This window comes from Xiphophorus couchianus, chromosome 15 (genome assembly GCF_001444195.1).
Source record: "Xiphophorus couchianus chromosome 15, X_couchianus-1.0, whole genome shotgun sequence".
In the NCBI taxonomy this organism is placed as follows: Eukaryota; Metazoa; Chordata; class Actinopteri; order Cyprinodontiformes; family Poeciliidae; genus Xiphophorus; species Xiphophorus couchianus.
In genome coordinates this window covers 1206526-1232500 of record NC_040242.1, presented here as the reverse complement: position 1 = coordinate 1232500, position 25975 = coordinate 1206526, and the positions used below count along the sequence as shown (strand labels likewise).

Below are 25975 nucleotides of genomic sequence, written 5' to 3'. Positions count from 1 at the left end.
ATTTGGGACCAAACTTGCAACATATGTTACATTTTCAGCTGCTGCGGTTCACTTTCTGTGTAAAACCAACCAATCTAATTGAAAAACCAGTTCCCCTCCTCGTCTGTGGGGGCGCTGGACCAAGAACCACTGAAGGAAACAACATGAAAACATCCAGAAAAAACACAGTGACTGCAACTTCCTTCTTTACAAAGTGTAAACAAAAATGGAGTAGCATCAGATTTTTGCGGTTGGATGATTTTTCTTTTTTATGTTTGACAAAAGACAACAACTCATTTCTCCAGCTGGCGTTAACCTCGCACAATTGTTTTGATTTTATTTACCCAGAATGCCCTGCTCTATAGTCTGCTTCCTGCTTTTGGAGTGCTCTCCAGTCATCCCATCGCTCCAGAATTCCCTTCAATCCAGATTAAGGTTTTTAGGAGGACCAGAGTTTGATTTTTCTGGTCCACATCAGATTTAGATTAAATATTCACACTTCCACAAAGAAACTGGACTTTCTAGACAAATGCCCTAGTGATGAAAGCACAGTGAACGTTTTAAAAGTTAACTGTAAAAAAACAAACAAACAAACAATAAAACTTCAGATGACAGAGAGACGCCATCAAGCTGAGCTGTGGGACTCCTCAAGGTTGTGTGTTTAGTCCATTGCTTTTAACAGTATTTCCACATCACTATGCATCCAAACATGAAGAAATAATTTCATTAAATTTGCAAGGAAGTCAAACAGCAAGAGCCTGGAGGTGCTGGGACACAACCTGGTTCTCACTGAGGACAAAAATGAGCTGACCATCAACTTCAGGATGCCGCTACTTCTCAGCGTTAGCGTCTGTGCAGAAAGGAGTGTGGAGAGCAAGAGATTCCTGGGAGTGCAGGACTGCAGAGACCTCACTGGATCACAAACCCAGAAAAAGGTTAACTATCTGCTGCCATCCATCAAACAGTACCGAGTTATAAAACAAAACCACAACTACACAAGTTTCTTAAAGTTGCTAAACTGCTGAACAATATGTGGGATTTTGCATTTTATATTTAAAAGATATACATGTTGGCATTTTAACATATATAAATCTATCAATTAGTCTGCCTACATTCAGGTTTTTTATTCTAAAGCCTGAGAGTCATCTTTACCAGTTTCTTATACCAGTAATAGATTGTCAGAAACAGAAAACAGCAACACATTCCACAGATGAGTTTGTTTCCAACAAATATGAGGTACTTTGAGTTTATCTGCACTTCTGTGAGTGAAGACTGTTTATTTAGTGCAAGTGTGTCAAACTCGAGGCCCGGCGGCCAAATCTGGCCCGCCATAGATTTTTATGAGGCCCTTTAAACTCCAAATTACATCAATAAGTTCTTCCAGTTTTTCACACATCTGCAAAATTCACACAAAATCAATAAATCTCCAAAACATTTTCTGATTTTATTGCTAAAGTTTTTCAAAATTGGTCAAAAACATTGAGTTTAAATGACTGCTGCCTCAGCCTTACTGGATGTTATAGTCCATAATAAAAAGTTACATTGAACATCATATAATCATCGAATAAAAAATTACTTACAAACATTTCTAAATTGGCACCAAAATCTGTCATTTTGATTGCAAAGAAAACCCACCAAAATAAATCACAAAATTCTGGAAGAACAGCTATTTATTGATATTTTAACAGTTTAATTGGTTTTATCAATATATTGTGGCACAACCGGCCCTTTAATTCAGAGTTTTAATATGACCCAAGATGAAAATGAGTTCGACACCCCCGATTTAGTGGCTCTAGTTTATCTGGTTTAATACAGAGCAGTTCAGTTTACTGAGTTTATTAAATTCTCTGCGTTCTAGTGTAATCTGCTGAAATCCAGTCAGGACCTTAAAAATAATGAACACAGACCAGATACGAGAAAAGAAGAGGCACCGCATGCTTTAATTATCTGCTCCATCCAAAGCTCTGTATGTTAAGTCTGTGATTAATTCACCAGATCCTCAAAAACTGTGTAAATAAATTACGGAGCCGGCTGTGGACCTGCGATGAGATGCGCTCCATTTTTCATGAAGGACTTTTAGTGTCTTCTCTGATGTTGATGTGCAAACAGAACCGTCTGCAGTTCAGCAAAGTGAAAAAAATCACAGAAACATGGAGGCATGTTTCCATCCTCCACTATCAGCAGCTGTAAGGGTCTTAGATTTAAATTGATTGTGTTTCTTTTTTCACAAATTTAAGCTAATTTTTGAGTAAAAGTAAAAACTAAATTAGTCCTGAGTTTCTAAATTTACATTAGTAAAAGTATAAAACTTAGAGCAGAACTCCTGTTGTTAAAAGAAACCGATAATCTTTTATTTAAATAGATAAGTTATGTAGTATAAACGTGGATTAATCGTAACAGCAGTGTGTATAAATGCATCTAAAGGATAATGTGCTTAGCTCACGAAGCACCACTGTCATAATTTGTTTTGCTCATTAAACACTGCTGACCAAACTAAAGTATCACAAGGTCAGAAATGTTTTCTCCCATGTTTGGGGGTAAATGTTTCATGAAATGTTTTCTGAACAGCAGTTTTACCTCACAGTCAGAAGGTTCTGGGTTTGAATCCTGGCCTAAAGATGAAGTCCAAAAACATGAAGTGATTTTAAACCTTTGAGAGCACCAAGGGTTAGGGATCACCAGCCAAAATCTCTCTCAAAGATGTAAATGATGTAAAATCCTTTTTTTAGCTTTACATTTTATGTTATTCACTCATGAGAAATCCTTTAATCTCCATGGCAACTACTCAGCTATGGGTGGACCTAGCCCCACCTTCAAGATGAAGCTCCTCCTCACAGCTGCTGTTTTCAAGTTTCCACACAAAGCAGCCGTCCCCTCAGCTCCTTCAGACTAGCCAGCAACAATTAGCAAACATCTGGTGGAACTGTGCATCAGCTGAGCTCTGCTTCTCTGTGAAACGCTGCTAAAAACGTTGTTACAGAGTTAATAAAGGAGCCATGTTGTGATGACTTCCTGAAGGTGGAGTTCAGAAAGCACAGGAGTTTCTTAAACAGACAGAAGCCCAATTTCAAAATTACAAAGTAACATTTCTTTTGAGTTGTATTTGATACAATAAAGATCCCTATTGAAAACCTCCAGGTTATTCCATCCAATATTAATTTATGAGTTAAAACATTAGTATTGTTGTTTATAAATAAATATGAACTTTTTTTATTATTTTAGGTTTAAAAGCACTGCATCTTTTCTCATTTTTTGCAAATAAATACAAAATGTTTGCTTGGAACTTCAGAGACGTGTCAGTAGTTTATAGAATAAAATAACAATGTTCATTTTACTCAAACATAAACCTATAAAAAGTAAAATTAGAAATATGCATCATTATAAATGGACTCTTAATTTTTTCCAGAGCTGTGCAGCATTTTTATAACAACTGAAGGTAAAATAGTTACTTGATTTCATTACAAAAAGGCTCAATATGCTTGGAAAACACATAACACTGCCCCTTTAACAAGTCTGAGGACTAACTGCTGCTGTGCTCACCTCTGTAATCACAACATCAACTTCTCCACAAGATCTCAGTCATGCATGTCACTTTTTCTATATAGATTTGATGCAAACGTTTAAATAAAACTCTTGGCATTCATCTCACATCTCAGATTTTTACTGTGTCGTATATTTATGCTGTTTTTAGATTGGAAATAATTGCATTTATTTTACGTTATGGTGCTGGAGACGTTTTCTGTTAAATCTATGAAATTGTTTCCTATATCTTACATATATTACTCAGTATCTAAATGCATCGCGTTGTTCTCCTCGTTTCTGTTCAACTGTTTCACTTTACCCTCATATTTACTTACATTTTATATTACAGCAGCGATATTTACCTGCAGTTGTATTATCTATTCTCTGTTTCATTGAGAGACATTGGGGAGATTAAAAATATTTATATATTTATTATTAAGACAATCCAGTGGATAACAAATTAGGTAGGTGCCAAAGGGTTCATACTGGTTCCATTATTAATGCAATAAATCAAGTTTTAAACATTAATTTGTTCCAAACCAATAAATCAAATTGAAACTCCACTTAACTGCAGCCTATTAATCTTACAGCAATCCAGAATTAAACTTATTCTGCAATTAGGATCTCACAAAAATGTCCCATCTGTAACATAAACCCTGTTTGTAGGTTCACGCTCCAGCTGGACTCTCCCTGCGCTTCCTTCGCCCCGTAATCCTTTTCTCTGCTGCTGCAGCCAATAAACGGAGCTGTTAGGGAGCCAGAACAGGCAGTAAAGTGAAAACGTGTGCAACATGCGACCCAATACGCAAAAAACGTCTTTTCCTTCTTGAAGTTTTTGGCTGGCTTTCCAAGCGGGATCAGGACTAAGTGGACAATCACCCATGAAAAGTAAACATCAGCAAACAGCAAACATCCGCCCAATATACATAAACAAAGCGCCTGCAAAAATCCATCCAGTGAATTATGAATTAATATGAATTATAGCCCTGCAGGACTGCAGTGTACGCTCATTAATCAGAGCATTTTCAGTGGAGAGGCAGAAATAAACCCAATTCTTGCAATTACGATAATATCAAATTTGCACAAACAGAAATGATGCAAGGAAAAACTTTTACAAGCAAATAAATATGAATTTAAATTCACCAAACCTTCTCAAGAAAACACCTGCGCAAAATATCCAATGTTTGGGTGATTTGGACAAAAAGTTTCACTGATCGAACAGAAGACAGTTTTCAGTGGATTTTTAATATTTGAATATAAGTTTTTTATTTGCAAATGCAAACAATACAAAAACGTAGAAGAGGTGGGAAAGACCCCAGAGTCTCATTAGGCCATTATAAAATGTATAATAAGCCAAAATAAAAATAAAAACTCAAACAAACATTTATAAAAAGTAACTGAAATCACATACTATTTGAAAATAACATGATTATTAAACATTTTCAAAAAGAATGAATGTCACTAGATCAGTGTTTCTCAAGCTTTAACGTATTCAATAAACAATCACGGACTGTCTAACCAATTGCCTTGCAATGACTTAATATATACATTAATATATATTGATATATATTAATTTTAATATACACAACATGAAATTAAAATATTAGACTCTTAACCGACTTATTGTTGTTTTCTTTGTTCATTATAATAATAAGAGTGCTGCTGTTTTTATAAATGTGACTGTTAATGTGTAAGCAGAGCAATGAGCTAAAAAAAAAGTCGTGATAAAGAAAGAACAGTTCTCGTTAACTGAGACTGGAGACAGTTTGAGAAAGACTGAACTAGAAGAAAGTTATTCAGTTTACTTTGCTTAATTGCACTATAACTTTAAATAAATGCTGCATAATGTTAAGTTAAAGTATGACAGTGTGATATCAGAATACTTAACAAAAATGTAAAAACTTTTACATTTTTGTAAAAGTTTTCAATCAGCACATTTACTGATTTACACATCAGTAAATGTGCAAACTTATACATAAAAACATATACAATAAAAGTTCCCATTAAGTATATTGAAGATCTTGAGTTTTATTTTTAAAAAGAGCCTCTCACTGAGCAGATCGTTCTGTAAGAGATGTTTTAAAAGCAAAGTGTGCCAACACAAGTCAATGTTTTATCAAGGCCTCCAAGTGGGATTATAAATTCATCGATTTAGGAGGTGATCAGAATACAAAGTACTCTAATCAGTGAAAAAGTGATTGAGGAAACAAGCACTTAAATAATTAATCCATATCTTAAATTGTCTTATAAATACTTCATCATATTTTCCATGGAGCTGGAAGTTAGAACAGCAGTTATCATAGCTGGATGGTCTTAATCTTTCTTAAAGTATGTGGATCCCTCAGCTGTGTGCATTTCAAACCCCATGTGTCACAACAAACTCCACTCAACTACACAGATGTCCTCTTAAACTGGATGTGTGAGTGGCTGTGATGTCATCGCTCTGATAAAGTGGTTTAAGAAAGCTTCCTGTCTGCAAGTTAAAGTTATAATCACTATCAGAAGATCCAGGCTGATCAACATGTTTGGTTTTAGTTAGAAACGTCATATTTTATTTAGTTCTGAGTGTTTTAATAAAGGAGAGATCCAATAACTTTAAATCCAAACTATGGATGGATTGGATTACTTGCTCTCCGAATACGAAAGCAGTTCAGAAAAGATGTTTTATACTTTTTTAGGTTATTTTTCACTCTTCAGCAAAGACAGATTGATAAGTTGAAGCCTGTTAAAATCTTGACATGAAGGGCAGTGGGAAAATATTTCAAGCTTCTGTGGAAAGTCAAACAGGTGATTATGATTCTGGCCAAGTGCTTATAAGATGCTGCTAAAGCACCATCAAAGTAGTCTTCATCAGAGCAACTATAAATAAATGGTTCGAAACAGTAAAAAATGTTTTATTTTAAGCCATCTTAAATGTTCTTTTGGGGCAAAGGAACAAAAGTCCCCTGTTTGCCTGTGTTACGACTGGCTCAAGGTCATAACAATAACGGGAGACCATGCAGGGATTAAAGTGCATAAAAAGGAATGTTTATTAACACAAACAACAATGGATTGAGGATGTCAGTATCAGTGGTGTAATGCAAATGCTTAGATGTGATGTATGAGTGCATATGGAAGTGTTGAAGTGCAAAAACAAAGACAAACTCAAATGTGCAAAAAGGAGGGGAGCTGAGGCCTGGCAACAAAACACCGCAAGCATCAAGGCAGAGTGGACGCCGAAGGCGACCCAGAAGGTGGAGACAGCCAGGTTTAAATGCTCTGTGCTCCAAATGAATAAAATCAGCAGCACCTGTAAAGGGGAGGAGCACAAAGACAGACAACAAGACACCTGCAACCCAGCCCATAAGGCCCAGGGCCGTAACAGCCTGTAATGCCCTTTTTATTAGAGATGGCCAATAAATCAAAAATGTGCTAAACATCAATAGATATTATGTCTGATAGAATATTCTATAATTTCACTGAACTTTGATTCAGAACCGCACAGCATTCTGGGAGACGTAGGCAAAAGAAAAGCTTTAGCTGCTGTTGTTGCGCAACACCCCCCCCCCTCCTTTCTGTCTCTACTCTCTCACTCTCGTACTTCCTCTTCTGAGAGGGGAGATGTGCTACCAGCTCTCCTTCTAACGGGTTAATTGAGTTTCCTAAATCTGCTGGGATTTACCCTGTCCAGAACTGAAGTAAACTCTGTTTAAGCTGGTTTCGAGAAACGATTCGCCTGGTTATCTGACGGCCTACATCCAGGTGTCCCACCCTTCTTCCCCCTGTGAATTAGCCAGACTGAGCAGCCTACAGCCAACTAGAATTAAAGCAAAGTTTGCATGAGACAAAAACAACACACACAACCAGATTTATTTTATTGACACTTAAGTCTACTGTTGGGCCTTGATGTCACTTGAGTGATTCATTTTAAAGATAACTTTATTTATTATTACTGTTAAACTTAAATCTCCAGCATGGGGAAGTGGGATGAGCTCGGATTTTCTTGACAGTGCTCAACCTCTCACTGTGAGCTAAGCTAGGTTGGTGGCATCAACTAGCTCACTCATTCCTTGGTTACCTAGCAACAACCTTTTAACTTACTGGTGCAGCAACAGTTTCAACACTGTGACTCATAACTGCTAAAAAGTAAAGTTAACAGCATTGAAAGAAAACTGATTGAAAGATATTTGAAACAAAAAACTAATCAATAATTATCAATATCAACTGATATAAAATGCTTGCATTGTGATAAGTTTTTTAGGCATATCGTCCAGCTGTGCTTCTTGTTAATGAGTGCATGAAATATAATCTTTTTTTTATACCCCTCCAGGGGGTCTTTCTGTGGGCTCTAGTGTTCTAGGTTTTGCTGTATGACAGCTTACAGTAAAACTTAAAGATGTTTAAATAAAACTTTATGCATGGCTGGTCTTATAAAACCAGTAGAGCTGATGATGACACTCGCATGACAGAATCAATATTTGTACAAAGATAACCAAACACAAGGTATAATCAAACCTAAAAGTATTTATAATGTCTGATGACACCTTCTGCCATTTATGCAACCTTTCTGTATTTGTTTTCCTTCAAAGATATAATCTCCTCATGTTTTTTGCTGTATGTTTATTTTGTTTGCCCAATAAAAAATGAAAGATCCCCAGTGATTTTGCAAAGAAAAGCATTAGCTGCTTTGAACACAGGCCATGCTCTCTCTCAGTCATCATTACTCTTCAGATTTGACGCAAACTGACAGACTCATCTCCTTCAGAGAAAGTCAGAGCAACGGTCTTAAGGACTCTTCCATTACTGATAACTCGGCTAAATTTCAACAAAATATACCTTGTAAGCGCAGTGTGCCGACTAAGCAATGTAAACTGTTAGAGTCCATTTTGAACACAAGTATTTGCAATCAATCATTACCGTAGCACATACAACGATAAGTTTTAAATGGCATATATGCAAGCAAATATTTTCTTTCCTGTGGGATCTGAATAACATGATCCATTATGATCAAGAGTACCAAGAAAAAGGTAAAGAGATGAAGTTTCTTTCACAGCTTTGAATTAGTTGAAACTATATAATAGAGCTGCCTTAAAATATTTTAAAAAGTCATGACACCCCAAAGTAACATTTCTAGCATTGTGTGATCAGATTTGACTCTATATCATTAGGGCTGTAACCATTCCTTGAATGACTCGAATACCTTGATTATTAAAATTGCTCAATAAAACTTATTTGCTTTGAAGCGTCGTTAAATTATGTTTTATTATTTAGCTCTGTGTTGCGGCCAAGTGATTATTTATGCTGCGTAACGCTCTCACCTCCGCCTATGAGTTGTTGGTAGTTGCTAAGTGCTAGCAATACAACGTCTAATTTTCGACTTCGGCTAGGAGGCATTTCATTAATTGATAATAATGTCCGGGATTTTATCGTTTTTGGGGGACCAACAAGCATTCTTAAATTGACTGGCATGATGCTTGGCGTACGGCCGCCTTTCTCGTCCTGGAGCTGCTGCCTGCTGGTGGTGAAGAGCGCGGCGGGTGCATTCATACAGGTGAGCAGATAAACTGAACACTGCGGGCGGAGCTGCGATGTAGATGCTTAACGTAAGTGTAGCTTTACAGACGAACCAGAAAATACATTTTATATTTTCCCTGGTTGCAAAAAATGGGTGGCGGAGCGCATCATGGCGGTAAAGAGCTGGTAGATGTGTTTCTGTGTGTGATGAAGAAGCCAAATCCAGTTGTTCACAAGAAAATAAAAGCTATACATGTCTGTGCAAAGTGAGAGTTCATCTATTACATTGACTGAAGATGAATACATAAATTAAAAGCTGGAGGATAGACATTTTTTGAGTAGTGTCTTTGTGAGCCTGCCTCCTTATTATTACATTTAATATAATTTCAGATTTTTGTATAACTTTTCTTCAGGTTAACTTAGAAACTAAAAATTATTGTTACAGGTCATTTTTCTAAACTACAGAAAAGTAAGTGTAGGGATGCAAAAATATTAAAATTTGATGCTGATATCTGAAAGTAATACTGCTGTTGTAGAAGAATTTACCAATATTTCATTTGATCACATTTGTATTTGATTACTTGAATAATAAATGGAATATTCAATTACTAGAATAATCATTTACAACAGCCCTGGTCTGAATGTAAATGGTGGTGAATCTAATTCAGCTCAACCTAAACAAGAACCAGTGAGGATGTACTGGAACTGAGTTTCCTAAACGTCCAAATGAATCTGTGGCAGTCTAGCTTAACTAGAGATTGAAGACGCTTCACTTTCTTTTCCATGGATAAGAAACACTGATTAGACATCCAACTAGGTAAATATTTGTTACATAACTGTATGCATCTCTGCATAGAATCATTTACGGATTTGTTAAATTAATATTAAGATACATTTGGTTATAATTAAGCAAATGGGAAGCAGCTCCTGATGTTCTTGCGCCTCCTTATTGGCTCGTCTTACTGAAGATGATTCATAACGGGAGCAACGGCTCCTCCTGCTTCCTGTGGCACATCGGAATGGATGAGGAGAATGAGATGAAGGAAAAAACAGGAGGAAGACTGTTGAGAGTTAGACAGGAAGTGGCAGAGGTGGATGAAGGCCGTGAGGGGAGGGGAGGAGGATGGTGGGCTGTCAGCACAGACTGTACTGCTGCTGGAAGAGCCTCACATCACGGCTCTGCCATCTTCACCGTGTCTCCTCCGATCTATCCAGACTGTCTGCGTACCTGTCGCTTCTCATCACAGAGGGAGAGCGGGGAATGAAAGGAGAGGCAGAATGAAAGACCAGGTGGATTCTGTTAGAGGGAAAATAACAAAAGCCCAGTCTGCATGGCAGGGTCAGCGTGCTGAAGGGAGGGCTGCATTTAAATGGGTCAAAGAGGCTGGGAACTGACTGCACATGGAGGGGGAAGCAGGAATTACTTTATCCTCAACTGTTTAGACCATAGAAATGGAAATACAGCTTTGAAAGATTTAACCAAAATGTTAAATGTGAAAAAGTTTCAATTATATAAACCTGGCAGCAGTGGTGTATGCCTTTGCAGCTTTTTAAATGAGACCTATTATTCTTCCTTGAACAGGTTAGGATAAATCTATACAAAGCATATTCACTACATTTTCTGCACAAAATTATTCTTAGATATGAGATTTTATTTTTGGGCTTCTTTCAGAATGAGCTGTTTTAGGGTCTCTGTCGCTTTAAATCCAAGTAATCTGCTGCTGACCACGTCCACAAACTAAAAGTTTGCACTCGCACATGAAAATGTCTGCAAAGAGATGCGTGGTTATACAACTGTACATTTTGGAAAAGCAGAAGTGGAGCCTCCTGTACAGCCAACAAGAATGCAGTAAGTGGCTTTTGGATGATAAGTCGACATCAAAATGCTTGTCTTTTCCAGCAGCCATTCTAGAGAACATACAGCAGTAAAACCAGCCGATAAAAATGTGCTGGAGCTCCACTGGGGTTGCTAGGTAACGGGCAGCACCTTCTGATTTGTGACGTTACATTCTGAAGGTTTTTGAAACGGCTCATTTTTTCAGACACCAAAAAACATTAACTTATTAAAAACCGGCTGGATGGATTTTTAAAAAATGTTTGGTCTGTTTTTACAAGATAGATAGATAGATAGATAGATAGCATTTATTGTCATTGAACAGAATTCAACGAAATTTCCATTGCAGCTCCCGTGCAAAAGGTCAAATATATACAGTATAAATAAGCAAACACACAATAATAATAATAACAATATATACAACTAAATTAACTAAAGGCCCTCAACCACACCAAAGAAGTAGCAGCAGGTCCAATTATGGCAAAGTACAGATAATGTGACAGTGCAAAGTGCAGAACAAGCAGCGGAGAACAAAAAAGTACAAACTGTATGTTTTGATAAACGGTTACAAAACAGTTTTAGAAAACATAAAAATTATTATTTTTATGCTTTGTACCAAATGGAGACAGTATCTAAAAATCCAGGAATCGGGAGCAGGAGGAGAAGTCGGCCAGAAAAGTGAAAATTTTGACTTATTTATTGGTAAAATGTAAAAAAAATAAATAAATACAGCAATGATGTCAAAATAGCTTCAACAAAAACACCTTGTGGAAGGTCAAGAAATCTTTTTTTATGTTTGATCTTAAATCTTTTGTACATTTATTTTAAATTTGTGGGCACAAAAGCAAATTAGAGATGTTGAGTTTTGGGTTTTATATTAGGAATTTGAAGTGATATCTATTTCTTATTGTCATATTTTCATTTATAGCTTTACATTTTACTTATCTTATATTTTTAAAAAATAAAAGCTGTTTTAATTATTTATAAAAATGAACATCCGGTGCCTTCTGCACTGCTCTTGTCATGAAATTAGGATTTTATTGTTTTATTTTTTGGTGCTACTGCAATAATGATAAAACATTTAGATAAAAATAACATTATTTTAGGTAATTATGTCTGTGCCATAAACACAAATATTGCTGTTAAAAAAACATTTACATTTAATCAGCGTTTTCAGGACATTAGGTATTTAAAGAAATCACAAAACTACACAGTACCTCCATTTAATCTTATTTTTATATTTATTGATATTTCTTTATATTCTCATGGAACAAACCAGTGGAAAAAATGGAAAAAATAAATACTTTCAATTTTGTTTTTGATTTAACATCATTAGTCTGAATTTATTGAGACAACAATAGATCAAATTCCTACCATGGTAATTTTTTCAGATAAATGATAAACGATACAATAAATGCTCCAAATGTTTTCATTTAGATAAACTCAGTACTCGACTTGTTGGGTGATTTGTACTTTTTAAATACTCATTACAATGAAAAAGAAAGATAAATGCATAGATGAGAACAACTAGAGTGAATTGTCTGAATATTAAAGATGCAGTCATCCTAGAACGTAGATTATATACGATAAAGAAACGTTTATAAAAAGGATTTTTGCGCCCCATCAGAAGTGCAGCAGCATATTTCCTGTTACTTTAGATCGTACAGGATCAGTAAAAGTGCATTTAGCAGAGCTTCTTCGCTGCTGCGTATCAACATATCCATGTTCTGCTGACATTCCTGCCAGTCGGAGCTGGAGCAGATAAATGCCGGGCCTCTGTGCCAGCTGAACCCGTTCCCACTGTAGGAAAAAGACCAGCTATTATTGGATGTTGGAGGGGTTTTGCTATCCAGTTGAAAAGCTGCTTAACATACTTTTTTATTTTTTATTCCTGGTCCAACACTGTTTGTCAGTACCTCTGAAATTCAAAACTCTTAAGCTGCTTCTGGGGAGCCAGATTTCCTTGTAACCTTTTTATTCATCAATAGGACTCGTTTCTTTGTGAAGTTTCAAAGTTTTCTTCTTCTTTTTTTTTAAGCTGGTACCTGAACATTTTCAGAAGCTTTAAACACTTGATTTGCTATTTATTAATTTATTTAAGTTTGTACAATAAAAACAAAAAGGAGCTTTCAGATCATCTTACTTGGTGCAGAAGTTCGTAGAGTATCCAAACATTGCACTCAGGTAAGAGTGGCACTGCTTCAAAATATTTTTACTCAATAAAAGTAAAAGGTACCCGTCCAAGAAATTACACACATAAAAGTAAAAAAGTATTTGGCAAAAAGTCTATTCAAGTACCGAGTAACTGATCAAATTATCAATCATTTCATGTTTAAAAATTATATAACCAGACGGGCCAAAATGTAAAGTTAAGTGAAAATTTTGGTATTTTAAGGATTAAAATGGCAATCTAACAAAAAATAACAAAATCAGGCAACAAAAACTTTTTCAAATCAGTTTTTTTCAATAAAAAACTTATAAAACTTTAACTAAAACTGCAGGTCTGTGTCTGGTGAATTTCTGAATTTGTTTGTTTTCCATTCAGCAGGTAGAAAATCCAGAAATTTTACTTAAGTGAGAGTAGAGATACTTCATAATAAAATTACTCAAGTAAAAGTAATAAGTACAGTGTAGTAAAAATACTCCTAAAAGTAAAATAACAAAAAACGTGACATTAAGTAAAGGTAACTCTTCTTGTGTGGAGTAAAGTGTTTAATGCTAATTTCTCTTTGTAACTCCATTTCTGGGTGTCAGTTCTTACAGTTATTTGTAATTTTACCAAATATTGACAGTTCTTACAATTCTTCAAACATGCTAGCTATTTTATGCTATGAACTCTGACACATTGTTTTTTTCTGACGTCTTGGTAATCTTTGTATATCTCATGGAAAGCTCCATATCTTTTCAAAAGTTCCCCTAAATCGATAAAATATGTATTTCTAACACGTTAAATTGCAGACAATCTGAATTTTTGCATGCTGGATAATACAGGAAATTTGTACTCTCCCTAAATGAATGAGAGTTGGTGTTTGAAAATCCAAACAAGCGGCTTTAGCAGCATCTTTAGTCCTGCCAAATAAACGGTCTTGGCTTCATCTGGGAGGATTCATGCTCTGGCCTTGTTCGGTTTGACTGTCAGTGACTGGAATAAATCACTGCATTGAAGAACTGACACATGTTGACAGTAACTGAAGGGTTTCGGTTTGGCGCTCGTCCGAGGGCCAAACCATCCAAATAAAGTTGTACGTGCCAAGAGTCATTTTATCAGAAAATGTGTCTGTCAGCAGCGTCTTTACAGCCGGGCTGTCTGAGTGAGTGAAAGCCCCGTCATCTCAGCGGGAGGAAGCGTTCCAGATACATGCCTCATGGTGTTAAGACGTCCTCGACACCATAAGCTACATAAATTATAACACTTCCCCTCATGCGTGTTGGAAATGGCCTCCAGATTCAGCCTGGAGTGGATAGAAAACAACACAAAGATGTTTTATTCACTCCACCTCAACTCCAGCCTTCGATCGTTTCCGTCTTAAAGCTGTCTCACTTTAAAATACTTTAGGTCAGGGCTGTCAAACTCAGTTTCATTGTGAGCCGTATCAAAAATCTGAATGTTCTTAAAGGGCTGGTTGTGCCACAATATATTGATAAGACCAACTGTTAAATGATCAATAAATAGCTGTTCCTCCAAGATTTTGAGATTGTTTTTTTGCTATTGAAATTAGAGATTTTAGGAATGTACAAATTTTTACGATATTTGTGCTAAAGTATGATGTTCAATCTGACTTTTTATTACTGGCATTATCAATTACGAACTATAAAATCAAGTAAGACTGAAGCTGCAGTCATTAAACTCAATGTTTTTGACTAAGTTTGAGAAAATTTGCAGTGAAATCAGAAAGAAAATGTGAAGATTTGTTGATTTTGTGTGAATTTTGCAGATTTATGAAAAACTAGACAGACTTACTGACGTAATTTGGAATCTAGATGGCCACATTAAGCACTACAGCGGGCCAGATTTGGCCCCCAGGCCTCGAGTTTGACCCATGTGCTTTACTTAATAAAGAAAATGTGGTTTAATTAATCTCAGTGTGATGTGTTTATGAGACTCCAGCTTCTGCTTTGTTTTTTCTCATGTTTTTTTTTGTTTTTTTTTTACCCCTCCAGGTTTTTTTTTTGTGGGCTCTAGTGTCCCTTATATGACAGCAGGCTGACAGGAAACGGGGAAGGAGAGGAGGGAGACATGCGGCAAATGTCGTCGGGTCCGGGAGTCGAACCCGCGACGGCCGCGTCGAGGACTCAAGGCCTCCAAATAAGGGTCGCGCTAACCGCTACGCCACCACGGCACGCCCAGCTAATGTTTTTTAACAATTGTAGTTTCCCTAAACCTGCAGCAAAGCTTTGTACCTGAAAGATAAAACAGTTTGTCCCTGGAATGAAACATTTAAGCATTTAACCATCTGCTGCCTCTGCTGTTAAAGGTGTTATAAGGTACAAAACAGCCACTTTGGAGCGGATCGAGCCATAAACTGAGGCTTCTGATGGCGTAAAAACACAAACATTTGACACAAATGTGAAATTTGACACAATCAATAATGATAATTGCCTTCGTAAAATTCCAGGGAAGGAAAGCAGGACTTGGGAAAATGAAGACTGGTTTTAAAAAATGCACAAATAAAACATTTATGATTTGGGTTTCTTGTTGCTTGTCATTGAGCAACTTAAATTTATAAAACAAAATCCCAGAGTTCTCCAGGATGCTGCATGCCCTGGTCTGCATGCCAGAATATCAATAAAATGTATTTCTGCTGATAGGTTTGGTTACACAGACATACAGATGTGATAAACGCATCAATAGCATGAAGGAAATGAAGCGTGGAAGACTACGTTCACACAGCAACACAAATCCAAATGTTTTGCTCATTATGCAAAATATCTGATGTGTTTTTTAAATGTCTCTTCATCCCAAAAAATCCTATCTGTGTCACTTTTATATGTGAAACTAAATTAGATGTATGTGAACAGTCATGTCACATTTTATCCGACTTTTATGTCATTTAAACAAAGGCTGAAAATTATAATTGTGAAATAAATCTCTCAGTGAAGTGGAGTTGTTGCTGAATAAACTTCCACATCAATTCGTAAACGGCTTCATCTGTTATTAATCCCATAAACGCAGCGCTGCTGTGTGACGTCAGTGTTCTTCTTCTGTGGTTTTGGGTAGCTTTGGGGTCAGATCGCTCACAGAGAGGTCTGATTGCGATTGCATTTAAGTAGTATTGTGAACAACCACGCAAAAAAAAATTGTATTTCAGCTAAAACATTTCATATTCCACATCTACGTTTAAGAAAACTGTGCTAGCCGTTTACTAGGGGTGAACTGATTGGAGTTTTCTGGCTGGTCACAGAATACCGATCTTTTAGAAAGCCAAACCTGCCAATTCCAATTCTGACCGATAATTTCTTTAGTCTGAAATTGTCACTAAATACAGGAAGAAAGTCGCTGAATTGGCAACAGTGGGGTGTCTATTGTGGGCCGGTCTGTCTGTCTTTCTAACGTGAGCGCATTAAAGGACAGCGGTTGATTTTCAGACCTTTGCTGAGGTGGATGAGATCGGCTTCACATGTAAAAATCTGTCGATCAAATATCTTCCAAAATTAAGGAAATCGGCACCGATAAACTGGCTGACCGATAAATCGGTGCACCTCCATCGTCGTCCATCTAAGATTTATCTTATGGTTAATTTGCTGTCGCGTTTGTTAGGATTTCAGAAATTCAAGCCTTGTTCATAAAATAGTTTGTCATTTGCGACGATGAGTTGCTGGTCAGAAACTCAGCACCAGATTTCATACATAAAACTACAGGAAGAGCAACAGAGCTAAGATCCATTTGTGAACTCTCATTTTTCAAATAGTAAAATTTATATCAGAGTAATTTGTTCAATGAAGCACACTCCATTTCAGTAATTTTTTTAGTAATGGCTAAAGTTTAATAATCTTTTCTTTTAAAGAGTTATGGTTTCTTTTTTAATATCTTTTTTTCTTTGTCTTTGTATGTAGAAATAATAAAATGCAGCTTTTTATAAAGGCAGTTTTTCCAACTTCAGGTTTTTCATAGAATAATTACATTGAATATTCACAACAGAATGACACCAAAAGTACCAGTAGTAGTTTTTAAATCTATTTTTACAAATAATGCATTTATTTGTCATTGCCTTTCAAAACACAGGACACTTTAAAACATTAAAAACACAAATTAAACACTAGAAAATGCCTGTAAAGACACGAAACACAAAAAAAACTAAATAAAAAAAAAGTGAGAAAGCTAACTTTGAGTATGAGAATTTTTTATTTCTCACAAATAACGGAGAATTTATCCTCTTTTTGCAAATTTTTGTTTTACTTTATTTTAAAATCTAAAAAAATAGATATGAAGAACACTTTCCTGATGCAGAAAGTTAAGTAAAATCTTTCTCATTTTGAATTTCTGAAATCTCATCAGCACAAACAGTGTAATATTCCCATCAACGCCATTTTCCAAATTCTCTCCTGCTTCCACTGACATGTGCAACCTAAAATCTCAAATTAAAACTTTTCATCCAAGTGATTCTGCAGGGCAGGTCTTATTTTTATCCTCCGAGTTTCTTGTTCCTGAAGTTTCATGGCAGGTGGGGAAAGTTTTGACAGCAAAGTCGAAGGAAGAGGAATAAAAAAATAAAAAGTTTCATCCTGTCCGAATTTTTACTGATGATTAAAATTGTTTCTAGAGTTTAAATTTATATATTTACACAGATAAAGACGACAGACGACATCAGAATCGTGAATGGTGTGAATTTTCTCCCTATCAGGCTTCGCGATCACCATTATGGACGCGTCAAAAACCTGACATCACTTCAAAGACTTTTTTGATCTCTTTCATCTGGGAAAAAAAGTTTTTGTTGCGATTGCTCAGATTAAAACCATTTATTCAAAGTCGTGACGCTGTTCTGGGGCTGCAGCTGCTTTATGTCGTCCTGTCAGCCTCCACTTATCCAAACAAAGAGCCCGAAGCTTCGCCTCATTAGCTCCCATGCAAATGAGATCACCATTGATACCTCCTAACAAACTGCCACCTCGTCAGTTTGATTTCCTGTTAGCTGGATCTGGACGATGTAAATCAACATCCAGCAATTAGCATCAGGGCCGCAGGGTTTCCATTTGGTGCAGCGACTTATTATTCTGTCTTGATCTTTATCTGCTGCCTGTTTTATCTGGTTTGGATGGAAAAGTTCACAAAATGTGTGGTAGCAAATTAAAGGCATGAAGTGGTAACCCTAACGCAAGAAAACAGGTAAATAAATTTCATTTTGCTTGTTGTATATCACATGTGTCAAACTCAAGGCCCGTGGGCCAAATCTGGCCCGCCACAGCTTTTTATGTGGCCGTCTAGATTCCAAATTACATCAGTACGTCCTTCCTGTTTTTCACAAATCTGCAAAATTCACACAAATCCAACAAATCTCCATGTTTTTTTATTTTACTACAAATTTTGCTCTTTGTCAGCATGGGGGCGGAACCGGCGTCATGTCGATCGAACCGTGTTTACCGGACTGGTAGGTGTGAAAACATCCAAAGGTTTGAAAGAGTTGTTTAGGATTTTACTGACCAGAAATAAAGTCGGGTTTTGGCCGCCGGCAGAGAAAACTAACTACACCTGTCACGATAACAAGGTTTGCTGGACGATAAATTGTTCCAGAACTTATTGTGATAAACGATAATATTGTTCTTTTGAGACGATTTTTGAGTAGTAATGGCACAGTAATACAAAAACACATGCTCCAATGTCAATAAACTTTCAATTCTAATGAACATTTAATAAATATAAATAAAAAATAAATAAATAATAAAATGAATTGTGAAATTTTTGTAAGCAAAATTATCTTTCAAAAAAAGGGAAAGTTCAGCTCAACACACCAGACTGAAGAGATTTATCATACAGTTTTTGGTAAAAAGAGAGAGAAAAGAGAAAAACGATAAATCAAGCAAATGAAAATTATTGAGTTTCTTTTTATTTATCATGCGATTAATTGATTTACTGTTTATTGTGACAGGCCTAACATGGACAAGGATGTCCATCCTCCATAATCACTGTCAATATTTGTTGGTTTGATAAGAAAAAAAGAAATCAGTGCTGCTTCTCTGTTGGCCACACTGTAAAAAAAAACTGTAAAAAAACGGTAAAATGTACAGTAGAAATTTGAAGGAATTTTCCGTTTTTACATTTTACAGGTATTTTTCCCGTATTTTCAATTTGGCGCATTGCATCATGGGAACAAGAACCTGCACGAAGCGCAAAATCTTGTTCTGTAGCCATTCAAAGCTCTCTCTCCGACACTGAATGTGTATCCTGGACCCAGGTTGGACTTAGAAGTTGGAGTAATCGGTTCTTGGCACCTCTGGGGTAATGTAAAGTAAATCAATAAACATTTTTTAAATTAATAAAACAAAACATAGTATTAGTATAGATAATATTTCAGACTGGCGAACCGCTATCTTCTTGTAAATACGGTATAATTTTGCATTCGTTTTACTAAAAATGTTTTTACTCATATTTTTTAAATACCGTTTTTGGTTCTGAAATGTAAAAGTAAGACGAGGTTATTTATAACGGTGACCGCTTTTCTCTTTTTTTTCCCACACTCCAAGTACGGCGCCCATTTTTGCATTTATCTCTTGAGGAACTTGCTAGCTTGATTTTTTCGACCATCTTAATAAGAATGTGTCTCACATAGCCCCCCAAATTATTGATATATATGACAGTCGTCGTCTGCTGTGAGTTTTCTTGATTTAGCCTTTGGTGTTATGCGTTTTTTTCTTTTCAATATCTTGAGATGATTGGTGTAAGCTGTGTTGAAGACCTTGGTTTCGTCAGGACAGAGGATCTTGAGGGAATTCTAAAACCTATCCAGTGCAGAAGACTGATCCAAGCTTTCAGCACTGGTAAGTTAGTCTACTTTCAAATAAAAACTGTATAATTTTCTCATAATGAGTATGTTTATTCATGTCTGTATAATCTTTACACACACACATATATATATAAAAAAAAATATATATATATATATATATATATATATATATATATATATATCATTTAGGTTTAATCTTGTGTTCATATAAATATAATTAACATGTTTTTTGTTTGTTTGTTTTTGTTCTATTGATTCTATTTAGAATTGCAAGCTGATTCTGCCCCCACTACTGAACCTTTGCAGCTGAATAGCCACCAGCTGCAACTATCACCTGTGACTTCCGGTTCCTGTGAGGCATATCCTGTGCCATGGCACAAAATGCCACCCCAACTTATGATTGCTGTTGAAGAAAAGAAAAGACCAAAACCTAAAGACAGAAGGGAACTTGTTCGCATCATCATTGATGATGTTCTTGGGAAGGACCAAAAAAGGCCTGGAAGAGCTAAGTTGAGGAACATTGCACAGCAGATCATAGAGCAATATCCCTGCTCTTTCCAAGACAGAGAGGTCAATGGTTAAAAGTTGTTGGAACAGGATATGATTCTCTGTTTATACAGCTTGAAAACAGAGTTGAAAATGTTATGAGACCATTGAGCTTTGGTTCAACAAAGAGACAATGCGAAGATGAAATGGCATCACAGAAAAAGTCTTTGCCTTCAAATCGCTATGGTTGTGTGCAGTGGCAGCCAACTGCTGAGAATGTGACAAACCTAAAATTCACCCAGGAACAACTGAAAACTGCCTTCCAAACAAATCATTTTCCAGAGTCTGATGTTCGAAGAATGATGGCTGAAACCTATAGCATCCAGCGAGCAGCAATCAACAGAGGAAACTCCATCAGCAAGTTATTAGAAGACTGGCCTTTTCTCTTTGAAACAATCCACCTGTTTGATCACACAACCACCCTTCTTGGCTTCCCAGTACAAACCAGACTGGCAGAGGAATTGTCAAAGAAAGAAAAGACAATAAAGGACTTCCTTGGGTCCAGAGGGGTGGATATTCCAGGAAGTGATGCTGTCCAGGTGATTAGTGGAATCGCAAAATTCTTCAAGGAGAAACCAGCCCAACTATTTTGTCAAAATGAGGTAAATTTACACTGTAAACATTTCTTTTTGTCCAAAAATATTAACAATTATTTTTTGTAAACATTAGCTGTTTAGTTCCGTCCATTATTAGAAGATTTACATGCTTTGGTGTTTACATTTCTCTATTTTGTGTATATTTTCTTTTCTCTCCTTAGCTGCTGCATCCAGAGAGTCCTGATCTTGACCTGCCAAGCACCCCATGCATCTTTATAATGGGTGTGTAATTATTATTATTTTGCTTTCCTCAGTCTGTTAAACTTTTGATTCAAAATTCTATATGTACTATGTTTTCTAGAATAACCTTCAAATAATGTTAAAGTTTGCTAATATACATTTTGATGCAATATCATACACATTGTTGGAACTGAATACCAGTGGTCCCCAAAGTCGGTCCTGGAGGCCCGACATCCTGCATGTTTTATTCTCTCCCTGGTGGTAGTAACAACCTTTCAGCAAGTCAATGTTCCTCTTAGGCCTCTAACAAGCCATCATTTGATCCACGTGCGTTAAACCAGGGAGAACTAAAACATGCAGGATGCCGGCCCTTGAGGACCGACTTTGGACACCCATGGATTACACAGTATTTTGAATAAATGTAAGGACAGAGAAAAATATGTTGACAGGTACGTGAAAAAAAAGTCATATGAAAATTAATATAATAAAACATTTTCTATATAATTACTGCGCGTATTTAGAACATATTATGGACATGTTCTGGTCACCTGTGGTGGATCTTAAACTCTTGTATTAATGATTTGTTTCTTTAGGTGAACAGCTTTTTAAAGTTGCTGTTGACCAAATGATTGTGAATGACCACATCAAGTCACCCATCGCTGCCCTAAGCTACGCCTTCTCCATGTTTTATGTCTTGAACATAAAATATCCAAAAGACATGTCCCTGACACTGGAATTTATACAAAGGTTGGTATATTTTTGTTGATATTTTGAATTATTTGGTCTGAGCAATAATAATTGATTAATTCTGTGCTTTTGAAACACAGTTCAGAAGCATTGTCTTATTTTCATTGTTTAATTTTCAGTCAATCTTTTTTTCCCCTTTTTTTTTTACAATTTTATCAGTTTCAAGTAACTTCAGTGATTGTTACGGGTTTGCCTTCATTAAAAGAAGTGTACCAACAATTTTGTTGTTTCAGTGATTGTTCATTCAAATTAGTCATAGTTGAGGATTGTCAAGGAGTTATTTGCAACTGTTGAGACAGTCCAGTTGCATGAGTGCAACTGGACTGGTGATCAGCTGCAATAATGTAATTTGGACGCATCTGTCTGTATGTTAAACTCAAGTATCCATTCCCTTTTTTCTTTAGAGTCTTTCTGGGCTTAAACCCCAAACGAGGGTCAAAGGCTGAAATGAAGGGGAAGAAGCATCATCACATTCCACCCTGACTGCTCAAGTTTGTAAATGAACTGTATGACTTTGACAGTCCATGGAAAATGTGATTCTTGTAAAAGGTGATGCTTCATAATGTTCTCTGTTATGTTGACAGCAGTTCAGAAAATAGTAGTTGGATGTTGGTCCTTGTTTACACCTGTGATTTTAATCTTGTAATGCAAATTGCAAGATTAAAATTGTATGTTTTTAATGTTAGTGTTGGATTGTGTTAATTAAATTAAACTTAACAAAATTATTAAATTGACTTCAAAGTCTGGACTCAAGAATGAACTTTACATTGACCTTAACAACTTTAAAAATATGTTTGACTGAATATATAATTGAGAATGCAATTTGTAATTATATTGTAATGATGTGTTGATATGGTATTGAAAAACCATGAACTGCAAAATAAAATTTGCAAATGGATTGTTTATGGTTTCATTGTTAACCCATCTGCATGAGCTATTTTAACACTAAATTTCATGGTCTAAATGTCCTTTTGAATAAGAAGTTGAGTTTTGCTTAAATTTATGTTTATTTAAAATGTAGTGCTTTATATTTATTACTTAGTCAATGTCTAACACAGACTTGAATGGTTTGAATGTCAAAAATACAAGTTTTTAAGTAACAGAAATGCTTGTGAATATACTACAGATTTACTGGAAAAATACGGAAAATTTTAGTTAGGGATTAATAGAAATGCAAAACTGTGAAAATACCGTAAAAAAACAGAAAATGTACTGGCTGAAAATTACCAGGATGTTTTCCTGTTTTTTTACGGAATGTTTTAATACATATTGTAAAAAAACGGAAAATTTCAATTCATTATTTACAGAAGTGTTTGTGAATATACAGGACATGTACTGTAAAAATACGGAAAATTTCAATTATGGATTAACAGAAGTGCTGGTAAATTTAACATAAAAAATGCTGTTAAATTACGGAAAACTTATGACCAGAATTTCCGTAAAAAAACAGAAAATGTACTGGCAGAAAATTACCAGGACATTTTCCTGTTTTTTTACGGAATTTTTTTTTACTGTGCAGGATGTGATTTCTGTGTTATCATTTAGTAATGCAGCATCTCTGCTGTTAAAATGACAAGAGCAGAAACCGTTTCCTTTCACGCAGAGGGAAAAAAAGAGTGAAATTCACACCAACATAAGAGATACAACCATACAACAAGAGCTGCTGCAGCTTCATTCGATATTTTATTCTCTATTACTGCTTAAAATATTTGAAATACCAACACTCTAATAAAAATCAATTTGGAAAAAACAGCCACTCTATTTCAACTCCGTTTGAGAAGCAGTGAATGATTACTGGAATGATTTCATCATCTTTTCATTTCTTACTTTCTTCTTCCACCTCAGGACCACATAATCTACAAAAATAATAACTTCCTTCACTCACAGATTTACACTGGCATAAACAGACAGACATGGGGAAAAACATTGTGAGCTGAACCTTAGAAGACAAGATCAGGGCATTAATTAGCGCACCATTAGCTGAAAGGCTGTTTAATGGACTTAGCTTCAGCGGCGTTGGGAACAGAAAGGATCCTCTTGAACGCATTTAACCAGAGAAGAAGAATCGTTTGTTAGAATAGATCAGAAACAAAGAAATGTTCTGCAATAGTGTTTTAGGATGTGCTCATAAGTAAGACACTTACAATGCAGTAATATTATACAAAACAACTCAAATATTGGGAGAAAAGAAAGGCAGAGAACCGTCTGAAAACCAATGATTCTTGACTAAATATTGACACCTGATTAGGTAATATTACCAATGCAGAGTTAGCATGCTAATATTTGGAACCTGAAGGAGCTTTAGAAAGCATTTCCTCTCAGTTTAATGCACCATCTGCATAGAGTGGCAGAATAAAAATTATGAATTAGGAAGGAGAAAGTTGGAACCCACCATTTTGTTTATTTATTTACTCTCTGGGTGATGTTTTAAAATTTCCTTCTGTTCAGGGCAATAAGTATTTATTTATAACACGTTTTAAGAAAAAAAACAAGCAAACAACCAATCAGTAGGATAGAGAACAAAATAATTTGTTTACTTCTACTTTTCTATTCGAAAAGGAGTAAAGAAGTGAACAATAATTATCAAAATTTTTAATTAAAACCATGTTAGAATATTCATTTGCCTGTTCAATAATACTGTACTAAAGAGGCAACAAATAAATTATATTACATAGACAAAAAGGTTACAAACTAACCCATGAGAAGAAAATGTATGGATAATACTAACAGTAGCATAGGTATAAATGTTCATCAATTCCTAGTGATATTTCTCTCTTCAGTTTTTCACTTAATGATAATTTCTCAGTCCTGGAAATGTTTGTTTGTCCTGTAGCCACTGAGCTAAATGGTGTGTTGTCTCCTATTTTTATGTATTTTTTTAAGCATTATGTATTTAGTGGTTTACTTATCATTCGTCTTTATGTGCTTAACCACCACTGGTTGAAGAAGAAGAATTTAGTGCCACAGCCTAAATATTTATATTAAATATATTGAATATTAATTGTTGGAGTTTTTTTGTGACTTGCTGTACAATAACTTGCCTGTTGGGACATGAATAAAGATCTACAGTATATATCTATTTCTGTTTATTTTCAGTAACAGTGCTTAGTTTGGTATTTGGTTGTAGATTTCCTTTGTCACCTTTTGTGGTTTTTGAAAGAAAAAATCTTATTTTAAATCTATTTTGCTTTAATATTTTTGTTGTTCTGAGGTGGATTTTGATGCCTGGACTTGTAGATTTTAAATGTTTTGTGTTCTTCTTTTCTGTAACATAATTCTGATCAAATGCTAAATGCTCTATAAATAAAAGCAATAAATAGAGCCCAGATTATCACCCAGATTATCCATGGTTTCCTGTTCTAGCTGCTGATTATCACTGAGATTTCTGTCATTTATTTCCTTTATCTTTTGCTTTTTTCCAGTTACTGTTCTGCATGTTTTTACAGATTTGTGTTCACTTTGCATCTCTTGCATCCTTTAAGAATCAGATTAAAACTAAATTTGCTTCAGTACCCCCCATCCAAAGAACAAAAAAGCAAACACACGCCACGGGTAGACTAATCTTTGCTCTAATATTTATGGTCTTTTTTAACTTTTCTGTGTTTCTGCAGACATATGTACAAAATTATATATTTGCACACAAAATATGTTCCATCTGTAATTTCTGATCAGCAGAAGTTTATTGTTTACAGTGATATTTTTATAAAACTGCAATTCTGTCTCCAAACATACGAACCTGAAATTTAAAAAGCAGTTGCCATCCCATTTTGACCCTGTTGCTTTCCTGCCTCTCTCTTCCCAACCTCTCCCTCTGCTTTCCTGCCTCCCTCAGTTTGTGCTTTCCTCCTTTTTTTGTCCAACGAATGCAAAAAGCAACACAGAGGAATATTGAAAGAATGGGAGCAGTGTATTTGTCATGGTGGGGTGGAAGTACAGTACAATGCCACAGCTGAATAAATCTTTTCACATGTTAAGAAAAACCTCTCAGCAACATGAATCGATGCCACTGGCTGAAAAACTAAAACACAGCGCTGAACAAATGATCCGACTATAAAAACCTCTTAAGAGATCAATTTACTGCAAGCAATAAAAATATGCTCATTACTGCACATACCATTTTTTTCCTTCTTTATATCAAG

At 35.6% G+C, this 25975-nt stretch overlaps 2 protein-coding genes across 4 annotated transcripts in view; one reads left to right on the top strand and one right to left on the bottom strand.

Moving 5' to 3' along the window:
• Positions 1 to 25975, bottom strand: part of LOC114159116 (exostosin-1) — a 221269-nt gene that overhangs the window by 158508 nt on the left and 36786 nt on the right. The window lies entirely within an intron of this gene.
• Positions 19290 to 22734, top strand: LOC114159128 (uncharacterized). The gene is made up of 5 exons (XM_028041242.1): positions 19290 to 19801; positions 20033 to 20915; positions 21071 to 21131; positions 21683 to 21836; positions 22241 to 22734. Exons 2-5 carry the CDS (start codon positions 20412 to 20414, stop codon positions 22317 to 22319), a joined length of 798 nt encoding a protein of 265 aa, XP_027897043.1. The 5' UTR covers positions 19290 to 19801; positions 20033 to 20411; the 3' UTR covers positions 22320 to 22734.

Excerpts from the sequence above, each read along its gene's own strand:
- LOC114159128 (XM_028041242.1), top strand. The coding sequence starts at position 20,412 with ATGAGACCATTGAGCTTTGGTTCAACAAAGAGACAATGCGAAGATGAA. Across the intron at positions 20,916-21,070 it reads AACTATTTTGTCAAAATGAG|CTGCTGCATCCAGAGAGTCC; the intron begins GTAAATTTACAC and ends TTCTCTCCTTAG. Across the intron at positions 21,132-21,682 it reads CCCATGCATCTTTATAATGG|GTGAACAGCTTTTTAAAGTT; the intron begins GTGTGTAATTAT and ends TTGTTTCTTTAG.